Raw genomic sequence first — 24,212 nt, forward strand, 5'->3', positions numbered from 1 at the left:
GTGGTAAATTTGAGTCATTGTGAATGTATTTTCCATCAGAATTTATTAGTTGGGTTGGGTATAGAATTCTAGTTTCAAAATCATTTTCTGTAGGACTGTAAATGAGATCATTTCTTTAATCTTCCAGCATCCCAGTTTACTGATAAGTTAGCAGTTTGATTATTGTTCCATTTTTTAAAAGATTTATTATTTATTTGAGAGAGAGAGAGAATGCAAGCCGGGGAAGGGGCAGAGGGAGAGAGAGAATCTCAAACGGATTCCCTGCTGAGTGAGGAGCCCAACATGGGGCTTGATCCCAAGATCCTGAGATCATGACCTGAACTGAAATAAAGTCAGACGCTTACCCGACTGAGCCACCCAGGTACCCCATTATTGTTCCATTTTAAGTGATATTTTTCTTCTCTTTTTGAGCATTTTTAGAATTTTCTCTCCATGCTTGGAACTCTGGATGTCTGAATGTGAGCATGGGTTCTGGAGTTGAACCACCTGGTGTCAGATCCAAGCTCTACTATGTATGAGCTGCTTCTGCCTTGCACAAGCTATTTAACCTCTCGGTGCCTCAATTTCTTCATGTGTATAATGACATAAATATACTTACTATGAGGATTATATGAGTTAATATTTAGAACAATGTCTCTCAGGAAGGAGGTGCTTAACAAATGTCCTAACTATTGTTATTCTCTTGGAGTACTTACTGGGTTCTTTAAATGTGAACAGCCATGTCTCTGTAGTTCAAGGGTATTTTCTTCCATTATTTCTTTAATTATACTTTTACCCTTTTTTTTAAAGCCTTTTTCTCTATTTCAGTTCTGCAGTAGGAATTCTAGTAAGCTTATGTGAGACCTGAATTTTATCTTGTATGACTCTTTATTTTGTGCTTTCTTTTTCTTTGTATTTTTGCTTGATGTTGTGGGAGATTTCTTTGACCTTTTTTTCCTATATCACTAATTTTGATCATTAGCCTAATTCCTAATATTATTTGGTCTATCCTTGTGATTTTTTATTTTGATAATTCTTTTTTTTTCTTTCTCTTTTTTTTTTACAATTATTTTCAGGTGTGTAATATAGTGATTCAACAATTCTGTGCATTTTTTCTCAGTGCTCATCAAGATTAGTCTACTCTTGGGGCACCTGGGTAGCTCAGTCAGTTAAGCATCTGCTTTCAGCTCAGGTCATGATCCCAGGGTCCTGGGATCGAGCCCCGCATTGGGCTCCCTGCTCAGCGGAGAGCCTGCTTCTCCCTCTCCCTCTGTCTGCCGCTCTGCCTACTTGTGCTCTCTATCTCTGTTAAATAAATAAATAAAAATCTTTAAAAAAAAAAATTAGTCTACTGTTAATTCCCTTTATTTCATTAAAAATAATACTTGACAATTATTTTTAATTTTCAGGAATTCTGTATTTTTCTGATTGCTGTTTTTTCTAATATGCTTTTCTTGTTTTATTGATGTGATACCTCATTTAATTTCTTTGCATATATTTTTTTAAAGATTTTATTTATTTATTTGACAGAGAGAGACACAGCAAGAGAGGGAACACAAGCAGGGGGAATGGGAGAGGGAGAAGCAGGCTTCCCGCTGAGCAGGGAGCCTGATGCGGGGCTTGATCCCAGGACCCTGGGATCATGACCTGAGCCGAAGGCAGACGCTTAACGACTGAGCCGCCCAGGCGCCCCTCTTTGCACATTGTTAATTAGAATTTTAAAAACTCTCTTCTTTCCATGAATTCCCTCTCCTCAATAGTAAATTGTTTTATATGTTCGTCTTGGCCTTTCTCTTCTTGGTATTGCTTATTCTTAACTTCTTGATCACCAGTGTTCATTGTATTAGTGGTTAATGTGAGCTCCCTCTGCGGTTATACGGGTTTCTTTGTCTGAGAGGCCTTTCCCTGTAATGGAAGGGCTGACTGCATGCTGCACACCTGGCCAGGGTGTGTCTAACTGGCAGGCTTCGTTAGGGTTGCCAAAAATCTTCCCTCTACACCTTCCCCTAGGGCCTTAAACTCTGGATCTGAGGTACTTGATGTTATAACAGAGATGCTTCTCTTTTCAGATAGGCCCCATATATCCTGTTGCTCTATTCCCTTATTCCTTTCCTCTGACAAGACATGTAAGGTCTGGACAGCATCTCCTAGATGGTGCAAGCAAGCAGTGTGCTTCAGCCTAGGGACCAGAGATGGTATCTGGAGGAGCTGATAGCAGTGCCGAGATCCCAAGTGAAGAGCCAGTCACAAGAGATACAGAGACCTCCATGAGGAAGACCTTCTCTCTGATTGTCTGAAGCATCAGCCAGTGGTAGTAAGTCACGAAGTCATAGCCTAGAATATTGGGTCACCTTCACCAGCATGACACCCCAACAGGTGAACTAAACAATTTGTGAGGTTTTCTTAGATCGTTGAACTTAGGGAGACTGCTATGGATACAAAAGGCTTCGAGTGCTTAGAAGAGGCTCTTATTCATCAAGAACAAGGTTAAAGTGTTTCGAGGGTGGGATAGCAGGGTCAGAAAAGAGGTCCAACAGTTCAGAAAATGTATACGAGGTTGATAATATGCAAAATTAGCTCTGCATCAAATAAGTTAACACAGGGCCTCCCTTTCTGCTCCCAGACCAAAGACAGACCCTGGGTCAAGGCATCACATCAGAATTGCCCTCTACCTGTAGTCGTCAAGAGCACTTGCCAGGAGTGCAGTAGTTTGGGGCAGAGAGCAAGCTGATGCAGATCATCTCAACTTTTTTTTTTTTTAATGATTTATTTAGAAATATTTAGAGAGAGCAAGAGCATGCGTGTGTGTGAGCAGGGAAAGGGGCAGAGGGAGAGGGAGAGAGACTCTTTAAGCAGACTCCCTGCTGAGTGAGGAGCCCGACCCATGGCTCCATCTCAGGACCCTGAGATCATGACCTGGGCCAAAATCAAGAGCCAGCCACTCAACCGACTGAGCCTCCCAGGTGCCCTTAACTTTAGAATAATTATGTAAGTGTATGGTTCTCTCAAAGAGATGGGGATATGACTGTAAGAAAGAAGGTAAGGGACCCAACTGTGGGATATAATATTTAGTTATACTAAGGGGGAGGCATGTTCTCAGATGCAGGTAAGAGCTCCCTAGTACCCCCCAGTTTCCCAGCAAGATGTCGGGCTTTATAGGATGCCGTCCTGTGGCATCTGGTGCCAGAAACTCTGCTTGGCATTCGCACAGGGGCAAGGGATAATTTGTGCCCACCTGGGACCTCCCATCCCTCAGCCAAATGATGATCGTAAGCGGAGGGTGTCCCCCAGCTGACCCAGGCTTCTGACCCATCTTAGCTTCATTCTGAGTTTTGTGAGAAAAGGATTTCTGAAGTTGTTTTATCCTACAACCAATAAGAGAATTAAACCACTTTAACATCTTCATCATTTCTCACTGAGACTGTTATAACTCTCCTTACTTTTTCTCCTCACCAACTGGTTGGTCCTTTTGTTGAAAAAAATAAAAAATCAACTGACCACGTGTGTGATTTATTTCTGGACTGTGTTTCTTTTCTTTTCTTTTTGAAGATTTCATTTATTTATTTGACAGAGAGAGAGCACAAGCAGCGGGGAGCTGCAGAGGGAGAGGGAGAAGCAGGCTCCCCGCCAAGCAGGGAGCCCGATGCGGGGCTCGATCCCAGGACCCTGGGACCATGACCTGAGCCAAAGGCAGACGCTTAACTGACTGAGCCACCCAGGCGCCCCTGGACTGTTTCCAAAGCTATATTTTAGCATTTACTAAATTATATTTTATTTTATTTGGAAACCTTTCTATCTTCACATCTAGAATGTGAGCTTCTTGAGGTGTCAGGTTCTCTATTTCATTTACTTTCGTATTCTTAGAATAGGCATTCAGTGGATGTTTGCTGAATGTTGAATTTGAAAAAAAAAATCATGTTTGAATTAGTTACTTATTAGCAGGACTATTTGAGAATTGGCTAAATTGAAGAATAAATTTTTATCTGGCACTTGAATAATCCACGAGCTGGAGAGACCAGCTTTTCTGATATCATTCCAGTCCGGATCTTTCGCCCAGTGCCAGAGCTAGCAGGAACAGAGCAGTCACCATGATCACAGACCTTAACGCAGTGTTCCCAGAAGGTAGTAATTCACAGTTCGGTTGGTTGTATTTTTTTAAGGGGAGGGAAAAGAGATAAAGGAATGTCAGTGTTTCCTTACAGGGTTTCCTAAAAAATGATGAATTACATGTATAAATCACTACTTTTTGAGGTTGTTAGAAGTGATAAGAGAACTAGAGTCCGTGAATTTACTTAATTAACTAGAAACATGTTCACTCTGTATTTCTCAACATACCAAAAAAACCAAAGCTTTTTCTTTATATTACAGACTCGTCATTTGTTCTGCATTAAAGACTTCTCTCTCATATTTTAGCATCTCGGGATATGCCTGTGCTCTGTTATATTTATATATATATTTATATCTTCATAAAAGCACATCCTCATGCATTGTACTTGTCAGGCTTAGTATTGATTGACCTTGATGCACAACGGTTTGTGTGAGTGGAGAGTATGTGCCCTTTGGGGCACACAGTCTAGTAATTTCCGCCAACTATGGCTGTACTGGGCTTGCATAGAGTGGGTATGGCCTCAAAACTTGATAAATTGCATTTGATTTTTATACTTATTTTGAACATCCTTCTAAGTACAAGGTGCCTGTAAAGGACAGGTTGAAGTTTAGAGCTTTTCAAACCCTTTACCCTTTATTTATTTATTTAAAGATTTTATTTATTTATTTGACACAGAGAGAGAGAGAGCAAGAGAAAGAGAGTAGGGGGAGTGGGAGAGGGAGAAGCAAGCTTCCGCCGAGCATGGAGCCCGATGCGGGACTTGATCCCAGGACCCTGGGATCATGACCTGAGCTGAAGGCAGCCGCTTAACCGACTGAGCCACCCAGGCGCCCCAAACCCTTTACCCTTCTACTTCAGTAAAATTTAAGAACAGGTTTCAATAAGGAGTCTTTTCATTGTGAGAGACAGAAACCCCATCCAAACTGGCTCTAAGAAAGAAAATGTACTGGCCGTTATGACTGGGGAATCTTGGGGCATTCCAGTCTCAGCGACAGCTGGATTCAGGGACTCAAACAGATCATCAGCTCTTTCTCTTTGTGTCTTTTCTCACCCGTGTTCTCCCGTCTCTGCTCTTCGTGGCCTGCTTCAGTATCAGAATGTCTCTTGTCTGAAAAGCACCAACTTTCATTGTCCACAGACCTTACAATCCAAGAGGAGGAGGGATCACATACTATAACCAAGGTTGAGCCCCTTAGCCTCTTGTGCTTTGTTTCTCCTATCTGTAGAACAAAGAGAGCAGTAAGTAGTGCCTACCTCACACACATGTTGAGGGATTAAATGAGTTAATGTTTGCGAAACGCTTGGAATAGTGCCCGGCACATAGAAAACCCTCAATAAATCTTGACTGCTATTATCATCCTCTCTTTATAGGAGGAAAAGTATAGATACGATCCTTTGTATAACTTGCTAAAAGCAGTCATTACTACTTGGAAAATTGAAAAACTTCGGGATAATTACAGTGCTTCACCCTTAATATACTGAGGCATGCCATTGAGTGGTTTAAAAATCTGAAAGATGAAAACATGTCCATTCTAGCTCTGTACTTCACCTGCGTTAGTAACCATTGGCAGCATTTGAAAGTTACTAAAAAGTATACTAGGATTTGCTCGTGTGATTGTTGCTGTGCTTTTATATGTTAGAATGATTATGGTTAACTACTGTTCATTTAGAATTGTGTGTAGTTACTACTGTTTACTGAACGCTTATATGCCGGGTGTTAAATAATCCTAGCATATAGGCATTATCTACATTTTACTAATGAGGGAAATGAAGGACAGAAATTTTAAGTGACTTACCTAAAGTCTTAGAGCTAGCTAGAATTCAAACCAGGTCTACCTTGGATTTTGAAGTCCATTCTTTCCAAGTTAATCCATCATGCTGTAGTGTTCTAAGGAAGCTGTGAGAACTGGCTTAAAAAAGAAAAAAGATCAGTATAAGACCTGGCATCTTCTAGAGGAAAGGAATTGAATGAACATAGTCAGGAAGCAGTGAATACAGGCTTTTGTGAGAAAGGCTTGGTTTGCAGAACTCTGCCTCTCAAGGCCAGCAATTTAGGTGAATGGGGGAAGGAAATGGAATGCTCACTCTCAGGATGAGGTACGTGAGGGAAGAGAACACACAGATGGGCGAGAATTGGCTTCTGCCAAGGCCAAGCAAAGAGGCTGCCACGAGGTTTGAGAGGCTGAAACCAGGATATGGGTTTCATCATAAGAGTTTGGTACAAAGAGGCAATGGTTAGTTCATAGATAAGTGGAATGAAAGAGTGGGACAAGTGATACACAGCATCAAATGTGCTTTATTATTAATAGTAAAAAAAAAAATTAGAAACCCTAGAAAGTTACAGAAATGTAAAAAATAGGTAACAGCCAAGGAGCTTTCGTAAAGGGATAGAAGAAAGGACACCCACTTCCAAAGGTGGCACTAAATGATAACTCCAGTTAGATTCCAGGCAGGGACACATTTAAGTTGTGTAGACAGAGTCGGATTAGGTTGACTCAACAGACACATCAGTTTTCCCTGGGAGAACTCTCTGTGCACATCCTAACAGCCTTATGCAACATTTCCCAAACTTGCCCGAATATGTGAGCCATTTCTGAGGTGCTTGTTAGTATATAGCTCTGCAGCCCAACCCTCAGGGATTTGGGGTCAGCACAGGGGTGGTGATTAGGGGCGCTTTGAGAAAGACTGCCTTAGGCAGAAGTCGGCTGTTAATCTTTAGTAGTTCCAGATGTTTTTCTGTCTCACACCCCAGTACTTAGAGAGCAGAGGCTAAAAGGGCATTTACCAAGGTCTGGAGGCCAGCATTGTGATTTAACAGGAGGCCGAGTGCCAGGAGGAACCTTAGATGTGAGTGTTATTAAGTGTCACGGAATCTGGGGCCAATTGACATTGAGCTCTGAGGGGCAGGAGCTTTGCATTGACACCTCCCTGAGGAAGGTCGGTGTATTTATCATTAAATTTAACTACTTTAACTTTTTTTTTCTTAAAAGATTTTTTTTTTTTTTTTTTTTAGAGAGAGAGAGTACAAGCAGGGGGAGCGGCAGGCAGAGGGAGAAGCAGGCTTCCCGCTCAGCAGGGAGCCTGATGTGGGGCTTGATCCCAGAACCCTGGGATCATGACTTGAGCCAGAGGGAGCCGCTTAATGACTGAGCCACCTAGGTGCCCCAAACTACTTTAACTTTTTAAGAAAAGATGATGCTGGGAGCTTAAAACTTCCACTTAGGTTTTAATTATAAATATTTGTTATTCTTTGCACTCTCATAATCCTTGCAGATTATAAACAGGCTGATTTGTGTTCTCATTTCCTAATTTTTTAAAGATGAGATGATGAAAAAGAACTTATAAGTATTTCCTGGGGTGCCTGGGTGGTTCAGTCGGTGAAGCATCGGACTCTTGATTTCGGCTCAGGTCATGATCTCAGGGTTGTGAGATTAAGCCCTGTGTCAGGCTCCACGCTGGGCATGGAGCCTGCTTGAGATTCTCTCTCTCCCTCTCCCTCTGCTCCCCACCCCCCCACCCAAATTAAGTATTTCTTTAAACACTAAGCATGGAGAAACTTGGGGAGAAAATTGGAGGTGGGCGGATGTGGGGACGGCATTCAAGACAGTGCATCTGCTGATTCTAAGTCAGCAGTTTTCAAAGGCTGATTTGTGGGACCTGGGGGTCCCCAGACCATTTCAGAATATCCACAGGTCAAAATTGTCTCCATAATAATACTGGGATATTATTTACCTTTTCACTCTGTTCCTACTGAATCAGCAGAAGGGGGGGGGGGGGTCAAACTGCTGGCCTTTTACCTGAATCAAGATGGCAGCACCAAACTGTGCTGATAGTCATCGTATGCTTCACCGCCACGCATTCAGTTTCCAAAAAAAAAAAAAAAGGCAGTTTTATTCATGAATAAATGTAAAAAATATGCCTTTGATAAAACAGTAAATATTATGTTATTCAGTCTTTAGCCTTGACAGTGTATCTTTTTTAATACTCTCTGCGATGAAGTGGGAAGTCCTTAGAAAACACTTGGGCCGCACGCTAACGTACCATGGTTGTCTCAGGAAAGAGCTGAGCTGCCTGCTTGGCTCATGGAACATTATCTTTTCCTGAAAGAACTACTGACACACTTGGGGTGTTCAAACTTAGGTATTTGGCAGAAATTTTCTCAGAAAAACAAACCATGAAGTGAGCTCATCACTTCAAGGAGAGTAAGTGACAATAATTTGTTACCAATGATAAAATCTTGAGCTTTTAAGAAAAAAAAAAGAGAGAGTTTTGGGAAACTTATATCTGTAACTATGAACTTGACAGTTTACCAATACTTCAGGTATTTGGATGAGAGTTTTCTCCTAATATTGTTGATGATATTAAGGCATATAGTTTTTAAATATTATATGAAATATGTCAACATGTGGAAGATCTGTGCATTTTCCAAATGACTAATACAGGATGTTAAAAAATCAAGCATCTGTAAAAGATCCATTCAAAGTTCAAGGTAGACCAGTGAGTGATTTATTTTGTTTGTTTGTTTTTTTACCAGTGGATTTTACTGTAACAAATAAAAGTTCATTGATAGGATTTAAAATTCCACATTACAAGTAATGCTAAGAAGCCACCACATGTTAAATTTTGGTGTAGTATCAAAGAATCATACCTACAATTAACTGAAAAAGCTGTAAATACACTCTTTTCTTTTCCAACCACATAGCTGTATGAGGCCAAATTTTCTTCCTAGATGTCAGTCAACATATCATATTGCCACAGATTGACTATAGAAGCAGGTATGAGAATCCAGATGTCGTCTATTAAAATGTGAGACATTAAAGAGATGTCCAAAAATGTAAGACATTGTCAATTTTTTTATGTTAATATAATGCATCTATTATTTTGTTTTAAAATGGGTTAATAAATACTTAAATATTTCTCAGTTTTAATTTCTAATATGGTAAGTATTGATAGATTATAGCCCACATAAACAAAAGCTCTTTGGAGTCCCTAATAATTTCCAAGAGTTTAAAGGCATCCTGAAACCGAATAGTTTAAGAACTGCTGACCTAAGGTATGACTAAGGGGAGTGCTCCCAGGTGGCTATCTGTGCTTCCTTGAGAATTGTCTTTTTGTGTTCATCTATTTGCTCTGGAATCATAAAAAAGACATCTAGGTTCTCCCAGCCCCCATTAATAGACCCAGTTTCTACCAGCCCACCCACTAAGGCCTTTTCTGTGTCTAGAACAGGAAGCAGTAAGTGATTGACCAGGCCATGCCCTGACTCCTGTGTTATGGGATGTAGGTGGGGGAGAAAAACCAGTTATGGAGTTCAGAATATTTTTCCACTGAGAAGGTGCTTTTTGTTTTCACAGCTCTGATAATTTTCCGCTTAGTTATAAGGTAAGGTTTTAATGAAGCTGTCAACTTGGTCTTTGGAATCAGGCGGGCTCTTTTTTTCATAGCTTTATGACTTTGGGCAAGTCATTTTTATTTCTCTGAGCTGCAGTTTCCTATACCTGAGGTAAAGTTGGTCTAACAATAGGTTTAATGGTGTTGTCGATACGTACTATTTGTAATAGGTCTAATTCTCATTCCCCTTGATCTTACTGGAAATTTTCTTGGACTTGGGGGTTTGAGGCTGCAGTTAGTTTGACTATTCTATTTGTAAATCATAGCTGAATGACTGCAGACTCCTGTCAGAGGGAGGTATTCAACCCAACTGTTGGATATATTTGATTAAGTACATATTTTAATAATAAATCCAACCCTCCTTTACACACACACACACACACACACAGAGATTGTACAACAAAGCAAGGTGATTTGGCATATGATCCGTCATACCTTTTAGATTATCGGCTAATTTCTACTTGGCTCTTCAGAAAGATGATAAACACTTTGATATCACGCTAGCAAGAATGAATAGCCTTCAGTGAAAGGGTCTGTCCTTAGGGACTAGCTCTGTTCTTTTGAAGATATGTGTGCCATATTTTTAGATATGAGCACATAAATAAAGTCTAAATCATACCAGACCTTGTTGAGAATTGTCCTTCTATACTAAATCATTCTCCATGTGCTATTTTTAAAATGTAGGCTTGGTCTTCCCTAGTTTTTTTTTGTGGAAGTTCTTTCTCTACTGAAAACAGAGTCGTGAAAAGACAGGCACATCATTGTTTTCTGTGGTCTTGTTCTTTTATTCCCTACTCCCTAGAAATATCTCCTGACCTGTGGTACTGTGGCTCCTGAAAGTTTTTTTTTTTTTTTAAAGACTTTATTTATTTATTTGACACGGAGAGAGAGAGCGAGAGCAGGAACACAAGCAGGGGGAGTGAGAGAGGGAGAAGCAGGCTTCCCGCAGAGTGGGGAGCCCGATGCAGGGCTCGATCCCAGGACCCTGGGATCATGACTTGAGCCGAAGGCAGACGCTTAAAGACTGAGCCACCCAGGCGCCCCTCCTGAAAGGTTTGAGAGTGGTTTTTGCACAAGGTTAGGGAATCCATATGCATGAGTACATTTTCTCAAAGGCCACTCAAAGTATAAATGCTTTGAGGTGGCATTTGGGAAGAAAATGACATTAAAAGGGAGCCTTAAAACTTGATAACAGTGTCATATCTTAACAGTGTATACATCATGAAGTCATGGTTGGTGTGTCCCAGCAGTTCCACCTGGATTTTCTGTGACTTGGCTCTTCTCCACCTCTGGACAGAGCCCTAGACTATTCCTCACTCCTTACTCATCATCTTTCTCATTCATCTGCATCTCTTCCATCACCCTCCTGGAGAATACTGTCTTGCTTTCCATTCTCAATGATCCAATTCTTAATGGTTGACTTAGGGTATATTTGCTTGTCTCTCTCTCTCTCCGTTTTTGGCATTGCCATTGTCCCTTAAAGACCACCTCCTCATACCAGTTTTAACTTATCACCAGGTGCCTATGACTTTCAGGTGTGAAAATCATGAATTTAGAAACTGGAAAGAGAAAATGGTGCAAGGGTAGGACACTGCATTAGAGACCATTTACCTACATTTCTGGGAGTATGTGAAAGCTTGCAAAGGGCCAGTTTCTCACGGAGTGCACTGTTCATGTCCGTGTTCATGCACATAGATCTACACAGTAGTAACTGGGGCCCCACTTTCCTTCAGTTCTATCTCCTGGTTCTAAACGTCCTACTATTGTCTTCCAAACTATCTGGGCCTTTGGTTTACCTCTAAGGAAACTTGTGTTCAGTTGATGGTGCCTATCACTAACCAACAAACCTCTTCAAATGCTGGTAATGAAACAAAATACTCTTTTGATAAAGCCATATACCCATCAAACGTTGGAAGCTCAAAGATCCTTTCACAGATGAGTACCATTGTGGTTTAACGACTTGCTTGTTGGAGATAAACCTAGAACAGAATCCAGGTCACTTGCACTTACTAGCACGGTTTTTCCTATAAAACACTTGAGTCTATTTGTATATAGTAAAATTATTTACCATGCCTGTAAAGGACTCCAGTTTGTTTAGATATAATGGGATTATTTCAGAATGAGTTGCTAAAAGAAATCCTGCTCTGAGAAATCTAGAGATGTGCTTTAAAGATGTCCGTGTCTTTGTAGTGAATTAGCAAATAGAAAAGAGTACTTTGAATTCAGTAGACGATATAGGCAAACAACAGCGCCCCATCATCCTTTTGTATATTAATTTAATGTTCTTAATTTTATGGATAGGTAGATCTTATTTAGGTGGCTGTCATGATTAAAGTAGGAAGAAGTATATTTTGTGGAGGAGTAAAAATAGGTGAGAATTCTGTCATAATCATTACATACTTAGGGCCTAATCACGTTCTTATGAAGCATGACTGCTCGTGCAGGGGCTTATTCATGATATCCAGCTCGGACAACTGCTGGCTTTCTGATCTCTCTCCTGCGGTCTTTGTGATTTTGGGGAGTATCTGAGAATAACAGAGATGCTGAGATACTCTGAGATCATCTGGTCATTAATATATTAGGAAGTTTTTACTGAGCATTGGATATATTTTAGCTAGAGGCAGTACCTACAGCAAGCAACATGAGTTTTATTTGAAAATGAAGTGTTTTTCATGTAATTAGGACTTCATAAAACTAGGTGTTATGATGTTGATTTGGGCTTGTATTATTATTATTAAATAAGCATTGGTTATTTTTTCTTTCTAAGAAAAAAATAGGTAAAAGGAAAAATTTGCCCCCTTTTGATGAATTAATGCAGTGAACCTTTTATTTATGTATTGTAACCATATGTATTCAGCCAGAAGTTTTTCTTCTCTCCCTCCTACAACTAAACAGATTTGGGCAGAAGCATGCAACCTTTTTGCTATTAAGTTTCTCTGAAGTAAGGCCAGAAAGCTCTAAAAATATTTTGACCAAGATGGTTAAAGTGTCTGGTTCTGTCTCAGTTTGTTCTGACGGACTTGATTGAATAACATCTTGAATTGTCGAAGAAGTGATGTAATGAGTATTTTCTCATTATACAGGATATTCTTAGGCTAACAAATGTATCTCCCACCTAGTAAAATATAGAAAACCTCCAATTTAGGTAGGATCAGTTTCCCTGCTTAGAAACTGATCTTGTCTTGGGTTTGTGCTGGGATATGTTAGACTCTCATTGTTTTCTTTTCTGAGGAAATTAGACTTGCTATCTCTTACTTTTTTTTGAGGTTTTCGATTTTACAAATTCATTTCATAAAAATTTGAAACAATATCAAACTTACAGAAAAGTTGTAAGTACAGTGCAACTGTTTTTTGGTATCCTAAAGTATTGGAAAGTAAGTTGCCAACATGGTACTTCCTCATCCTCAGATACAAGGACCTTCTCCCACATGATCAGACTATGTGCACTGACATCAGAAAATTAACATTGACCCCTCGTTACCATGAAATCCTCATAAGATAGGCTTGTGAAAACTAGTTAATTGACAAAAAAAAGAAAGAAAAGAAAGAAAATTTGAGTACTGCATTATGCAGAAAAGGTCATGGTAATTCATAGTTGAGAGAAGGTCTAAGTATATGTCAGACTAAACATATATACTTATGATAAACTGAATGACATAGTAAGAGGCAGGTGAAGGATGATCATGGTAATGGGGCCGTTGTACATGCATTTGCTTAGGAACTCCAGAGTGTGGCCGCATTCACTTTGAGGCTGAATAGATGAGCTCTTCCGATGACTGATCATTTGACTGCTGGATAGTGGCAGCCTTTGACTTTGCAGTTGGCCTTGGTACCTTTGCTCAGTCTGCTTCTTGGTGTAGCTTCAGGAGTTCAGTTATTCAGTGTCGGTGTTTCGGTACAGCGGAGGGCTCCTTCCATGCATGCGGCTGGTAGCTGTCTGCTGTATCTCAGGGATGGTCTTGCATGAATGAATGTTGCTGAAGAGGAAGAAAAATTGCTCTCTGTGACCAAACAGACCCACCTTTTGCTTTCACTTTATTCCCGAGAAAATAGTCCTAAATGAAGTTCTTCATATAATTTTTCTCTGATTTATATTCGCAAGTGCCATTGTCAAAGTGAATTATGGTTGTGAAATAGGTAGGCTAAAGAACAGTTTTTCTTAGAAAAAATAAAAAGCCTGGTTAATTAAGGCTAGTTCTTTAAATGAATCATTATAGGAAATCTTAGTTTTAAAAACTATTTTCTGGATACGTTTTTAATGTACATGTTTATGTTAATGTTGATTAAATTTAAAGTTGGTTTTTAAAAAAATTTTATTATGTTATGTCACCATACAATACATCATTAGTTTTTGATGTAGTGATCCACGATTCATTGTTTGCGTATAACACCCAGTGCTCCAAGCAGTACGTGCCCTCCTTAATACAACCATCACCAGGCTAACCCATCCCCCTACCCCCCTCCTCTCTAAAACCCTCAGATTGTTTCTCAGAGTCCGTAGTCTCTCATGGTTCATCTCTCCCTCCGATTCCCCCCCTTCATTTTTCCCTTCCTTCTCCTAATGTCCTCCATGCTATTCCTTATGTTCCACGAATAAGTGAAACCATATGATAATTGACTTTCTCTGCTTGACTTATTTCACTTAGCGTAATCTCCTCCAGTCCCATCCATGCTGATGTAAAAGTTGGGTATTCATCCTTTCTGATGGCTGAGTAATATTCCGTTGTATATATGGACCACATCTTCTTTATCCATTCATCTGTTGAAGGGCATCTCAGCTCTTTCCACATTTTGGCTATTGTGGACATTGCCGTTATGAACATTGGGGTGCATATGGCCCTTCTTTTCACTCCATCTGTGTCTTTGGGGTAAATACCCAGGAGTGCAATTGCTGGGTCATAGGGTAGCTCTATTTTTAAATTTTTGAGGCACCTCCACCCTGTTTTCCAAAGTGGCTGTACCAACTTGCATTCCACCAACAGTGTAAGAGGGTTCCCCTTTCTCCACAACCTCTCCAACATTTGTTGTTTCTTTCCCTATCCATTTTTGCCATTCTGACTGGTGTAAGGTGGTATCTCAATGTGGTTTTGATTTGAATTTCCCTGATGGCTAATGATGATGAACATTTTTTCATGTGTCTGTTAGCCATTTGTATGTCTTCTTCAGAGAAGTGTCTTCTGCCCATTTTTTGACTTGATTATTTGTTTTTTGGGTGTTGAGTTTGAGAAGTTCTTTATGGAATCACAAAAGACCCCGAATTGCCAAGGAAATGTTGAAAAAGAAAAACAAAGCTGCGGGCATCACGTTGCCCGATTTCAAGCTATATTACAAAGCTGTGATCACCAAGACAGCATGGTACTGGCACAAAACAGACATATAGACCAATGGAATAGAATAGAGAACCCAGATATGGACCCTCAACTCTATGGTCAAATAATCTTCGACAAAGCAGGAAAAAACATGCAATGGAAAAAAGCCTCTTCAATAAATGGTGCTGGGGAAATTGGACAGCCACATGCAGAAGAATGAAACTCAACCATTCTCTAACACCATACACAAAGATAAACTCAAAATGGATGAAAGACCTCAATGTGAGACAGGAATCCATCAAAATCCTAGAGGAGAAAATAGGCAGTAACCTCTGACATCGGCCACAGCAACTTCTTTCAAGATAAATCTCCAAAAGCTAGTGAAACAAAAGCAAAAATGAACTTTTGGGACTTAATCAAGATAAAAAGCTTCTGCACAGCAAGGGAAACAGTCAACAAAACAAAGGGGCAACCCACAGAATGGGAGAAGATATTTGCAAATGACACTGCAGATAAAGGGCTGGTATCCAAGATCTATAAAGAACTTCTCAAACTCAACACCCCAAAAATTTGAAAGTTTTTTCAACGTTTGAAGAAATTCAAGAAAAAATTCACACATTTCATCACCTCATCAAAGTGACTTGTGGGGGCACCTGGGTAGCTCAGTTGGTTAAGCATCTGCCTTCAGCTCAGGTCATGATCCCGGGGTCCTGGGATCGAGCCATGCATCGGGTGCCCTGCTCAGTGGGGAGTCTGTTTCTCCCTTTCCCTCTGACCCTTCCCCTGCTTGTGCGCTCTCTCTCTCTCTCTCAAATGAATAAATAAAAAATCTTTAAAAGAAAAAGTGACTTGTGTTCTTTATTGTTTATATGTCCATTTGTATAACTTTTACAGTAAGAATCTTATTTATATTAAAAAGTTATTACAGGGGCGCCTGGGTGGCTCAGTTGGTTAAGCATCTGCCTTCGGCTCAGATCTTGATCCCAGGGTCCTGGAATCAAGCCCCACGTTGGGCTCCCTGCTCGGCGGGAAGCCTGCTTCTCCCTCTGCCTGCCGCTCCCCCTGCTTGTGCTCTCTCTCTCTGTCAAATAAATAAATAAAATCTTTTTTTTTAAAGTTATTACACATATAGATTCTGATTATGATATGTCCTCTTAAGGCTCTTGCAGACCAATTTGAAGATAAGACTACATCTGTATTGGAACGTCTGAAGATTTTCTATTGCTGTCAAGTACCCCCTCACTGGGCCATTCAGGTATTTTTGTTGCTCTTTGTCATTGGGTATGGAAAATACTTTGCTTTTGAAAGATAAATACACTAGAAAAGGATGATTTTTCAGTTTATGTTGAAGTTTTCAAATATTTCAATGGAAAGAATAAAAGTATCTAGCTGGGAATTGCCAATTACTTAAAAATGCTCTTTTGGTTAAAGTGATACTAAACTTTTAAAACATTTTTAAGGGCGCCTGGGTGGCTCAGTTGGTTAAGCGACTGCCTTCGGCTCAGGTCATGATCCTGGAGTCCCTGGATCGAATCCCGCATCGGGCTCCCTGCTTCTCCCTCTGACCCTCCCCACTCTCATGTGCCTCTCTCTCTCATTCTCTGTCAAATAAATAAATAAAATCTTAAAAAAATAAAAAATAAAAAATAAAACATTTTTAAAAGAATTTAAAACAAGATTAAATAGAATCCTTGAAATTAAGTAATGGGAGAACCACAGAAGCTTTCATTTTCAAAGTAACTTTATATTTAAAAGCCCATTAGGACCTTCAACTCGAGAATGAGCCTTTTAACCAAGTTGTTTACAAGAACAACTTAAAGCAGTTGTTTCTTGCTCTATATGGTGAGATACCCTTCACTGCTTTTCTTTTTCTGAGATATAAGAATACCTGGTGTACCTCCTAAAGCTCCATTTTGGGATAGAGATTCAAGCCCCTGTGTTATGGGTGTGGTTCCCCTATTTTGTAAAATTTTTAGCACTGAAGGCAACTTAGACACCTGGTCCAGTTTCTTAATATTACAGAGAAGAAAACTGAGCCCAGGGCAATTAACTACACTTTACCGATGTTGATCACACAGCTGTCATGAAGTAGGTCTCTGGTTTCCCAATTTTTAGTCTAGTTTCCCTCCTTTCCTTATCTCTTCATTGGGTTGTAATTATGCCAGCTAATAACAACCAGCTTTTACTGCATACTTATTATGACGCATGCATTTTGTTCTGCATTTTGCACACATTATTTTATTGCAACAATTGTGAAATATCCCCATTTTATAGATGAGGAAGCTGTGGCACTGAGAAGTTAAGTAGAGTGAAATGGTGACAGGCAGAAATTTCTAGATGATTTCATAACTATTGTCATTTCAGCCAGCTTCCTGTCCTTTCTCTTTGGATTATGCACATAGGTAGTGATTTAGAATTATAAATGCCAGCCCACCATTCAATGACTCTGAATCCCCATGGTTAGATTTCTTCGAGTATGTCATATTCTTTTTTTTTATAAAGATTTTATTTATTTATTTGACAGAGACAGTGAGAGCAGGAACACAAGCAGGGGGAGTGGGAGAGGGAGAAGCAGGCTTCCTGCTGAGCAGGGAGCCCGATGTGGGACTCGATCCCAGGACTCCGGGATCATGACCTGAGCCGAAGGCAGCCGCCTAACGACTGAGCCACCCAGGCGCCCTCTTCGAGTATGTCATATTCTTAAGCACAGAGTAAAGTAGGGGATTTATTACACATTGGAATTCACTTTATTGAAGGAGTCTCAATATAACAGGCAAATAAAAAGCTTTATTATATTATCTCAAAAGAAGTACCTTCTTTATCAAGAAGGTGTTAATAGCTGGAACTTTTTGATATGTTTTTGACCCTGATCTATGAAATTAAGTGCCTTGTCCTGTGTGGTTTGTGGTGGATAAACGTCTCAGATTCTGAGCTATTATTATGACAAAACATGTATGTTGAGGGTGTAGCTTTCAGTCTATTTCTGAACAGAAGCATTAGGAAAATTAAATACTATTCAAATAGAATTTAGGCAAAATGTTTATTTTATCTGTTTAGGAAGCTGTGGATTTTAGGATCTTTAGGCGGTTAGATAAACATTCTCTTTAACAATTTAAATCATTTTTTTCTTTCATTATAGGGAATGACCATATCTTTATGTATTATTTTTAAAGATCAAAAGGTAGTAGCGTAGTTTATTGTAAAAAGAGAATCAGTCTTTCGCTTCTAGCTAGCCCTACCATCTTAGATGCCATATCTATTAAATGGAAAGATTAAGCTGCTTACCGTGTGGGGCGCCTGGGTGGCTCAGTCGTTAAGCTTCTGCCTTCGGCTCGGGTCATGATCCCAGGGTCCTGGGATTGAGCCCCACGTTGGGCTCCCTGCTCAGCGGGAATCCTGCTTCTCCCTCTCCTGCTCCCCCTGCTTGTGTTCCTGCTCTCGCTATCTCTGTCTCTGTCAAATAAATAAAAAAATCTTAAAAAAAAATAAATAAAAATAAACTGTTTACCGTGTGAGCACTAAGATTTATTTCAGCTCCCATATGCTATGTTCAGTTTTTTAAAATGTCCAAATATCCTAAAATAGCCAAATTCCCCCAGATTTATGGCATACAGAAGAATTAGATCATTCCTTGTATTTATTTTTTTTAAATATATTAGCTTATAACTTTCAGGTATATCTCATTTTACTTTCTAATTCTGTCAATGTAGATTTTTCATATCCATTGACTTCTTAACTCTTAAATATGTATTGAATTTTGAAAGAGCAGTAAAACTATATTTAAAACAACACAGTTCTCCACTAATATGAAACCATGCATTATATAAGAACTTCACCTACTTTTTTTTTTTAAAGTAAATTCTTCACCCATTGTGGGGCTTGAACTCATGGCCCTGAGATCAAGAGTCACATGCTCTACTGACTGAACCAGCCAAGCGCCCTGAACCTCACTTTTTAAAACTTTCTAGTATTTTTTCTATTCCTGCAGGATGGACCACTTATAAACCACAATATATTTACTTTTTGATATGTTTAACTTTGAATAACCTTACCACAATTTGCCTCCTTTTTTATCTGCCAAGGCTGGGAAATAAAATAGTTAAGTCTTTTAGAACCTAAATAAATCTAAGTAAGTAGATCTGAGTTAGAAAGACCCAGAGATGCTTTCATGAATAAAGTACACAAGTGCTAATGTATAGATTTCTGTCATTTATGTCAACTGCTTAGAATTTTTATTATTTGTTTATTTGAGTTCAATTTCATTTTTTCCCAGTTTGAGGTATAACTGACACATAACATTGTATTCGTTTTATGTGTATAACATAATGATTTAATATAGCTATATATTATAAAATGGTCACCACAGTGAGTTTAGTTAATATCTATCTCCTCACATAATTACAGATTTTTTTCTTGTGATGAGAAATTTAAGATCTATTTTCTTAGCATCTTTCAAATATATAATACAGTATTATTAACTGTAGCCAGCATGCTGTGCGTTATATCCTCAGAACTTACTTAGAACTGGAAGTTTGTATTTTTTGACCACCTTCATCCATTTCTCTCACCACCACCCCTCAATCTCTGGCAGCCACCAGTCTGTTCTGTTTCTATGAATCTGACTTTTTCAGATTTCTCATGTGAGTCAGATTGTACTGTATTTGTTTTTCTCTGTCTGATTTATTTCACTTAGCATAATGCCCACCAGGTCGACCTCATCTGTGTTGTCACACATGCTAAGCTTTCATTCTTTTTTATGGCTGCATAAGACTCCAGTGTGTGTGTGTGTGTGTGTGTTGGGTGTACACGCACACAACGATTTCTTTATCCATTCATCCCTTGATGGACACTTAGGCTGCTTCCGTGTCTCAGTTATTGTAAATAATGCTATAATGAACACGGGGGTAGAGATATTTTTTCAAGTGAATATTTTCATTTCTTTGAATAAATGCCCAGAAGTGGGAAAGCTGGATCGCTTAGTAGTTCTATTTTTAATTTTTTGAGGAGCCTTCAGACTGTTTCCCGTGGTGGCTGCACCAGTTGACGTTGGCGCTGACGGTGCACAAGGGTTCCCTTTTCTCCACATCCCCGCCAACACTTTTCTTTTTGATACCAGGCATTCTAACTAGAGTTTTCCAAGTTGATTTATTGGCTCTCAGCTTTACAAATCAGAGATGGTCACAGAATCTCTAGGTAAGAAAGAAATGCTGATTTTGCTTTTAAGTTCTTCTGGGTTCTTAGGAAAAAATTGATATATTGAGTGTTTTGAAAAGTTCCTATATTATAGTTTTTTAATTCCTTGCCATCTATAAAGAAACTTGCTAAAGTAAAGGTAAGTATTGAATCATTGCAAATTTCTAATTAGTTGAGGTCAAACTGTAGAAATGATGTATTTATTACAGTAAGCAGACCCTTAAAATGGCAGGTTAGCGCACCCACAAGTGAAACAGGAATCTCTTTACATAAAGAAATGTTCATTATTTTAACTTGACTCTTTTAACTTGACTCTTTTAGCGCCAACTTGCACGTTTTCTCTTTGAGCTGGGATGCACGAGTTCAGCCCTTCAGATATTTGAGAAGCTAGAAATGTGGGAAGATGTTGTCATTTGTTACGAGAGAGCTGGGCAGCATGGGAAGGTATGTAATAGGAATATTCCAAGTACTGATGAGAGCCTTCTGTTTTGGGGCATCTTTCTCGCTTGCTTTGTTTTTCTAAGCCGACTTTTGCTAGTAGTTCATTTATGTTCTCTTTCTCACTTTTTCCACCAGAAATCTTTTTAATGTTTTCTCTGATTTTTGTTGGGGCAAATAATTTACTGTGTATACGTGTATGTGTATATGTAAAAGAGAAAAGCAGGCCAAAACTGATATGATGTATGATGTTTAGGAATGAATAATGGAAGTGTTAAAGACTCTGTATTTTGATCTCTTTCCTTTGCTAACTCTCCTCCTGAGGACAACTTCAAAGTGAAATATTAGGAATTATTTTAAGCCTCAGTGGGTTGCCTGATGATCAGAGTTTGTGGGGCCGAAGGGAGGTTACCTGGGTGGGAGCGCAGCTGGCTGGGCCTCTAGAAGGAAACCCAAAGGGTGCCCCCCCCCCTCCTTAGGGCAGAGGAGTTGTCAAGTGTGTGGTACACTTAATCCCACCTTTAAATTGGCTCAAGAGGAACGATGTTGCAATATTTATATCTGTTATTAATTTGTTGTTTTTTCCCCCTCATAAATCAGCAGCATTTTTAAAGAATAAGCAGTTCTGCATTGTGAGCATCTGTTGAAACTGACACCTTGAAGTCATATGTTAATTTTGGATTAAATTTTGAAATGACTAAATTCTATCATAAGTATAGTACACAGAGTAGAATCCACGCACTGGCTCGTTTATTTCTAAGTCAACTTTTTGCCATTACCCTAAAAAAAAAAAAAAAAAAAAAGAAGTAGTGGTACAAATACATGTGTGTCTGTTTCTTTTTTTTTTTTTTTGAAGATTTTATTTATTTATTTGACAGAGAGAGACACAGCAAGAGAGGGAACACAAGCAGGGGGAGTGGGAGAGGGAGAAGCAGGCTTCCCGCGGAGCAGGGAGCCCGACGCGGGGCTCGATCCCAGGACCCTGGGACCATGATCTGAGCGGAAGGCAGATGCTTAACGACTGAGCCACCCAGGCGCCCCCATGTGTGTCTGTTTCTTAAATACCTTCCTAAGTATGTCTTATTTTAGACCAGTAGTAAAAGATTCTTTTCACTCATCACTAATGGCGGTGAAGGTTTGCATTGTATTAGCGCAAGGAGAAACCAGCATGGGAATAAAATTTTACTGTAGAAGATTATAGAATTTTAATATTTTCATCCCGGGAAAGAACTCCATCATCATCTGTTCCAGTTCCCTCCGTTTCAAAATAAGGAAAGGAGTCTCTAGTGATTTGCCTCAGGTCACAAAGCCGGTTATTGATTATTAGCTTGAGAGGCCACATGGCCCAGTGGTTCAAAGCAGCGCCTCTCGGCCCAGGCTGTACGAGTTCAGCTGCTGGCCTTGCCACGTGCTAGCTTCGTGGTACTGGGCAAGTTACGTGGGCCCGCTGCCTCTCCCCATGACTCATTTTCCTCATCTACAGGCACTTAATCTGCCTCTGTACAGGTTTTCATGGTGTAACATCTGTCGAGTAGGTACAATGTCCTCTCCTCACAGAGCTGCGCGAGTTGTGATTCTGAGACACCTTTTTTCACTCTGCATTTGGAATGTGTCTGACACTTGATGGTATCTTCCAGTTGCTGGCTGTCCGGTGGCCGTCTGGGTAGGTTGTCGTTGCCTGTGCCTCTCCACACTTAGTCACAGTTACATTTAGCGTCATCGTTTCAATAGAGTTCTGTACCTGGTGTCACTGCGACATATGGTGGATTTAATTGCCATTTAGAATATCTTCAAGAAAGATTTTGTTATGATTTGGCATTGAAACAAAAAAGTCATCGAACGCACAGAAAAGACTGAAACAAAGTAGAGAGATGTAAATTTGGTATTCGTGAAAGTAAACATTTGCCTTTAGAGAAATCATCACAATTCCATTTACTTTTCTTCAAAAATAACAACTAAGTGCTTTATGGGAGCCAAGAAAGGAGGGCACCCCTAAGTAGATGAAGCTGTGTTTTGTAGAGAGATGTATATATTTAAAAAAAAGATTGCCATTTAAAATGGCAAGCAATGTATTGAAGGCAGGAAAAATTGCCAAATTTTTCTGAATAGATTTTAAAAATATCAAAGCAACGAGAGGCTGATGTGATTCATTCAAGGCATTATGTCATCATTTAATTGAAAGCATTTTTTCTTTATTAGTTAAGAGTTAGTCTTATGATTGATAGTGTCCCAAATTTGATGAAATAGAGTATTATGTTTCTTTGAGGACTTAAATATTTTTTTAGTGTCTGTAGGCCTGGCACTAAAGCAGGATTCAGCTGTTTAACAAAGGAATAAATGGGTGAATGAGTATCTTGATTCCCAGTCTAATGTATTTCCCATTGTGTCATTCTTCACTATGCTAGTCCTTTATGCTGGTCACTAAATAAATGAACTCTATATAAAATTACAGTAGTTTTGGAAATAGTGATTTTTAAAATGATTAAGTTGTTGATTCCCAAGCTCCCCAATCATGTTTTAAAATACTAAATTTATGTAATTATTTTTAGAAAGTATGAAAAGCAGAGACTTTCTCTAATTGCAGAAGAAAAAAATAAGGAATTGATCCCTTTCAAAGAACAGATTTGACTCTGTTCTCTAAAGTAGTTGTAGTATTAATGTTTTTTTAATTGGCACATGACCTTGTAAGCATTGTCTTATGATAATGATAAATTCCCATGTTTCTAATTATTCTAGAAAATGTACGTATCTTAATTTTTAGGAATGTGTAGTCATTTACTTTGTCTTAAAGCCTTTTGTGAGTTTCAGCCCAACATCCCCCCAATTTTTTATTTTAAAGGTTGATTTAGCATTTCGTTTGTCACATAAAAAACTTCCCTTACCTGTTATTCTTATGCTATATTTGCAGATCAGTTTAACCATAGACCCTAAAAAGTTCTGCTTCAAGCTGGAAGCAAATGTTTTATTTCTAAAACAGCTGAGATTTTTTTAGTATTTGGTCATGTGCCAGTAGTTGTCACCACATTTGATTTAACTAGAAGTTTATGAAATTTTAATCCCTGCATTTAGTGCTTAATGGCATAATTTATTTTTAAAAGGCAAATTCGAGAAAGTATCTAATTCTAATTATTATGTTCTGGTGCTTGCACCGTATTATTGTAGGGTCTCAGACTTTCTAATTTAGACACTACTTACAGAAATTCTCATTATTTAATGACCATTGGCAAAATAGCTTAGATTAATTTTGCTTGATGTTGTGATCAGAACTGGTTCTCATCTGTTAGCATGTAGTTTTTTAAAGTTATCTGGCACACTTCTAGCAGTTTCCCCAAGCCTATGAACAAATTCTTATTTTGGTGCACAAATTTGGTCCCTAAATGAAAGACAAAGATTGAGCTGGTATAAACTGCCTGCGGGAAGTAGGCGTAAAGGGAGTGGAATGGTAACGGTTAACGACCTCTCTTTTCTTCTCTTGTTCCTAGCAAACAAGGCTTACCTGACATTACATAGCCTTATCTTTTATTTTGCTATGTTTGCAGATCATTGTAGCCAAAAGCTCTTAAGAAGTTCTCCTTTAAGTTACAAGTAAATGTTTTATTTCTGAAACAGTTGAGATTCTTTTAGCAGTTGGTTTGGGTTTTGGGGGGATGGAGGGAAGGTTTCTTTTCTTTTTTAAAAAGATTTATTTATTTATTTTAGAGAGAGCGAGAGCATGTGAGCCGAGGGGAGAGGAGGAGAGGGAGAGAGAGAATCCTTGCTGAGCAGGGAGCCCGATTCAGTGCTCAGTCCCAGGA

General features: G+C 39.2%; 1 protein-coding gene across 13 annotated transcripts in view; it reads left to right on the top strand.

Annotated features, from left to right (window-relative positions):
- TTC27 (tetratricopeptide repeat domain 27) overlaps positions 1 to 24,212 on the top strand; it is a 168,388-nt gene that overhangs the window by 80,987 nt on the left and 63,189 nt on the right. For 11 of the 13 annotated variants that reach the window (XR_010405508.1, XR_010405510.1, XR_010405509.1 and 8 more), the window contains 2 exons: positions 15,947 to 16,042; positions 20,302 to 20,424. Coding sequence is in view for 9 of the 13 variants with exons in the window: in XM_064572083.1 (XP_064428153.1) it covers positions 15,947 to 16,042; positions 20,302 to 20,424 (219 nt within the window). In the remaining 4 variants the exon portion in view is untranslated. The remainder of the gene's footprint in view (positions 1 to 15,946; positions 16,043 to 20,301; positions 20,425 to 24,212) is intronic. The other 2 variants (XM_064572080.1, XM_064572085.1) reach the window with 1 other exon arrangement.

The sequence above is a fragment of the Mirounga angustirostris genome, unplaced genomic scaffold (assembly GCF_029215605.1).
Source record: "Mirounga angustirostris isolate CCGP_5_RB_7025 unplaced genomic scaffold, mMirAng1.0.hap1 SCAF_10, whole genome shotgun sequence".
In the NCBI taxonomy this organism is placed as follows: domain Eukaryota; kingdom Metazoa; phylum Chordata; class Mammalia; order Carnivora; family Phocidae; genus Mirounga; species Mirounga angustirostris.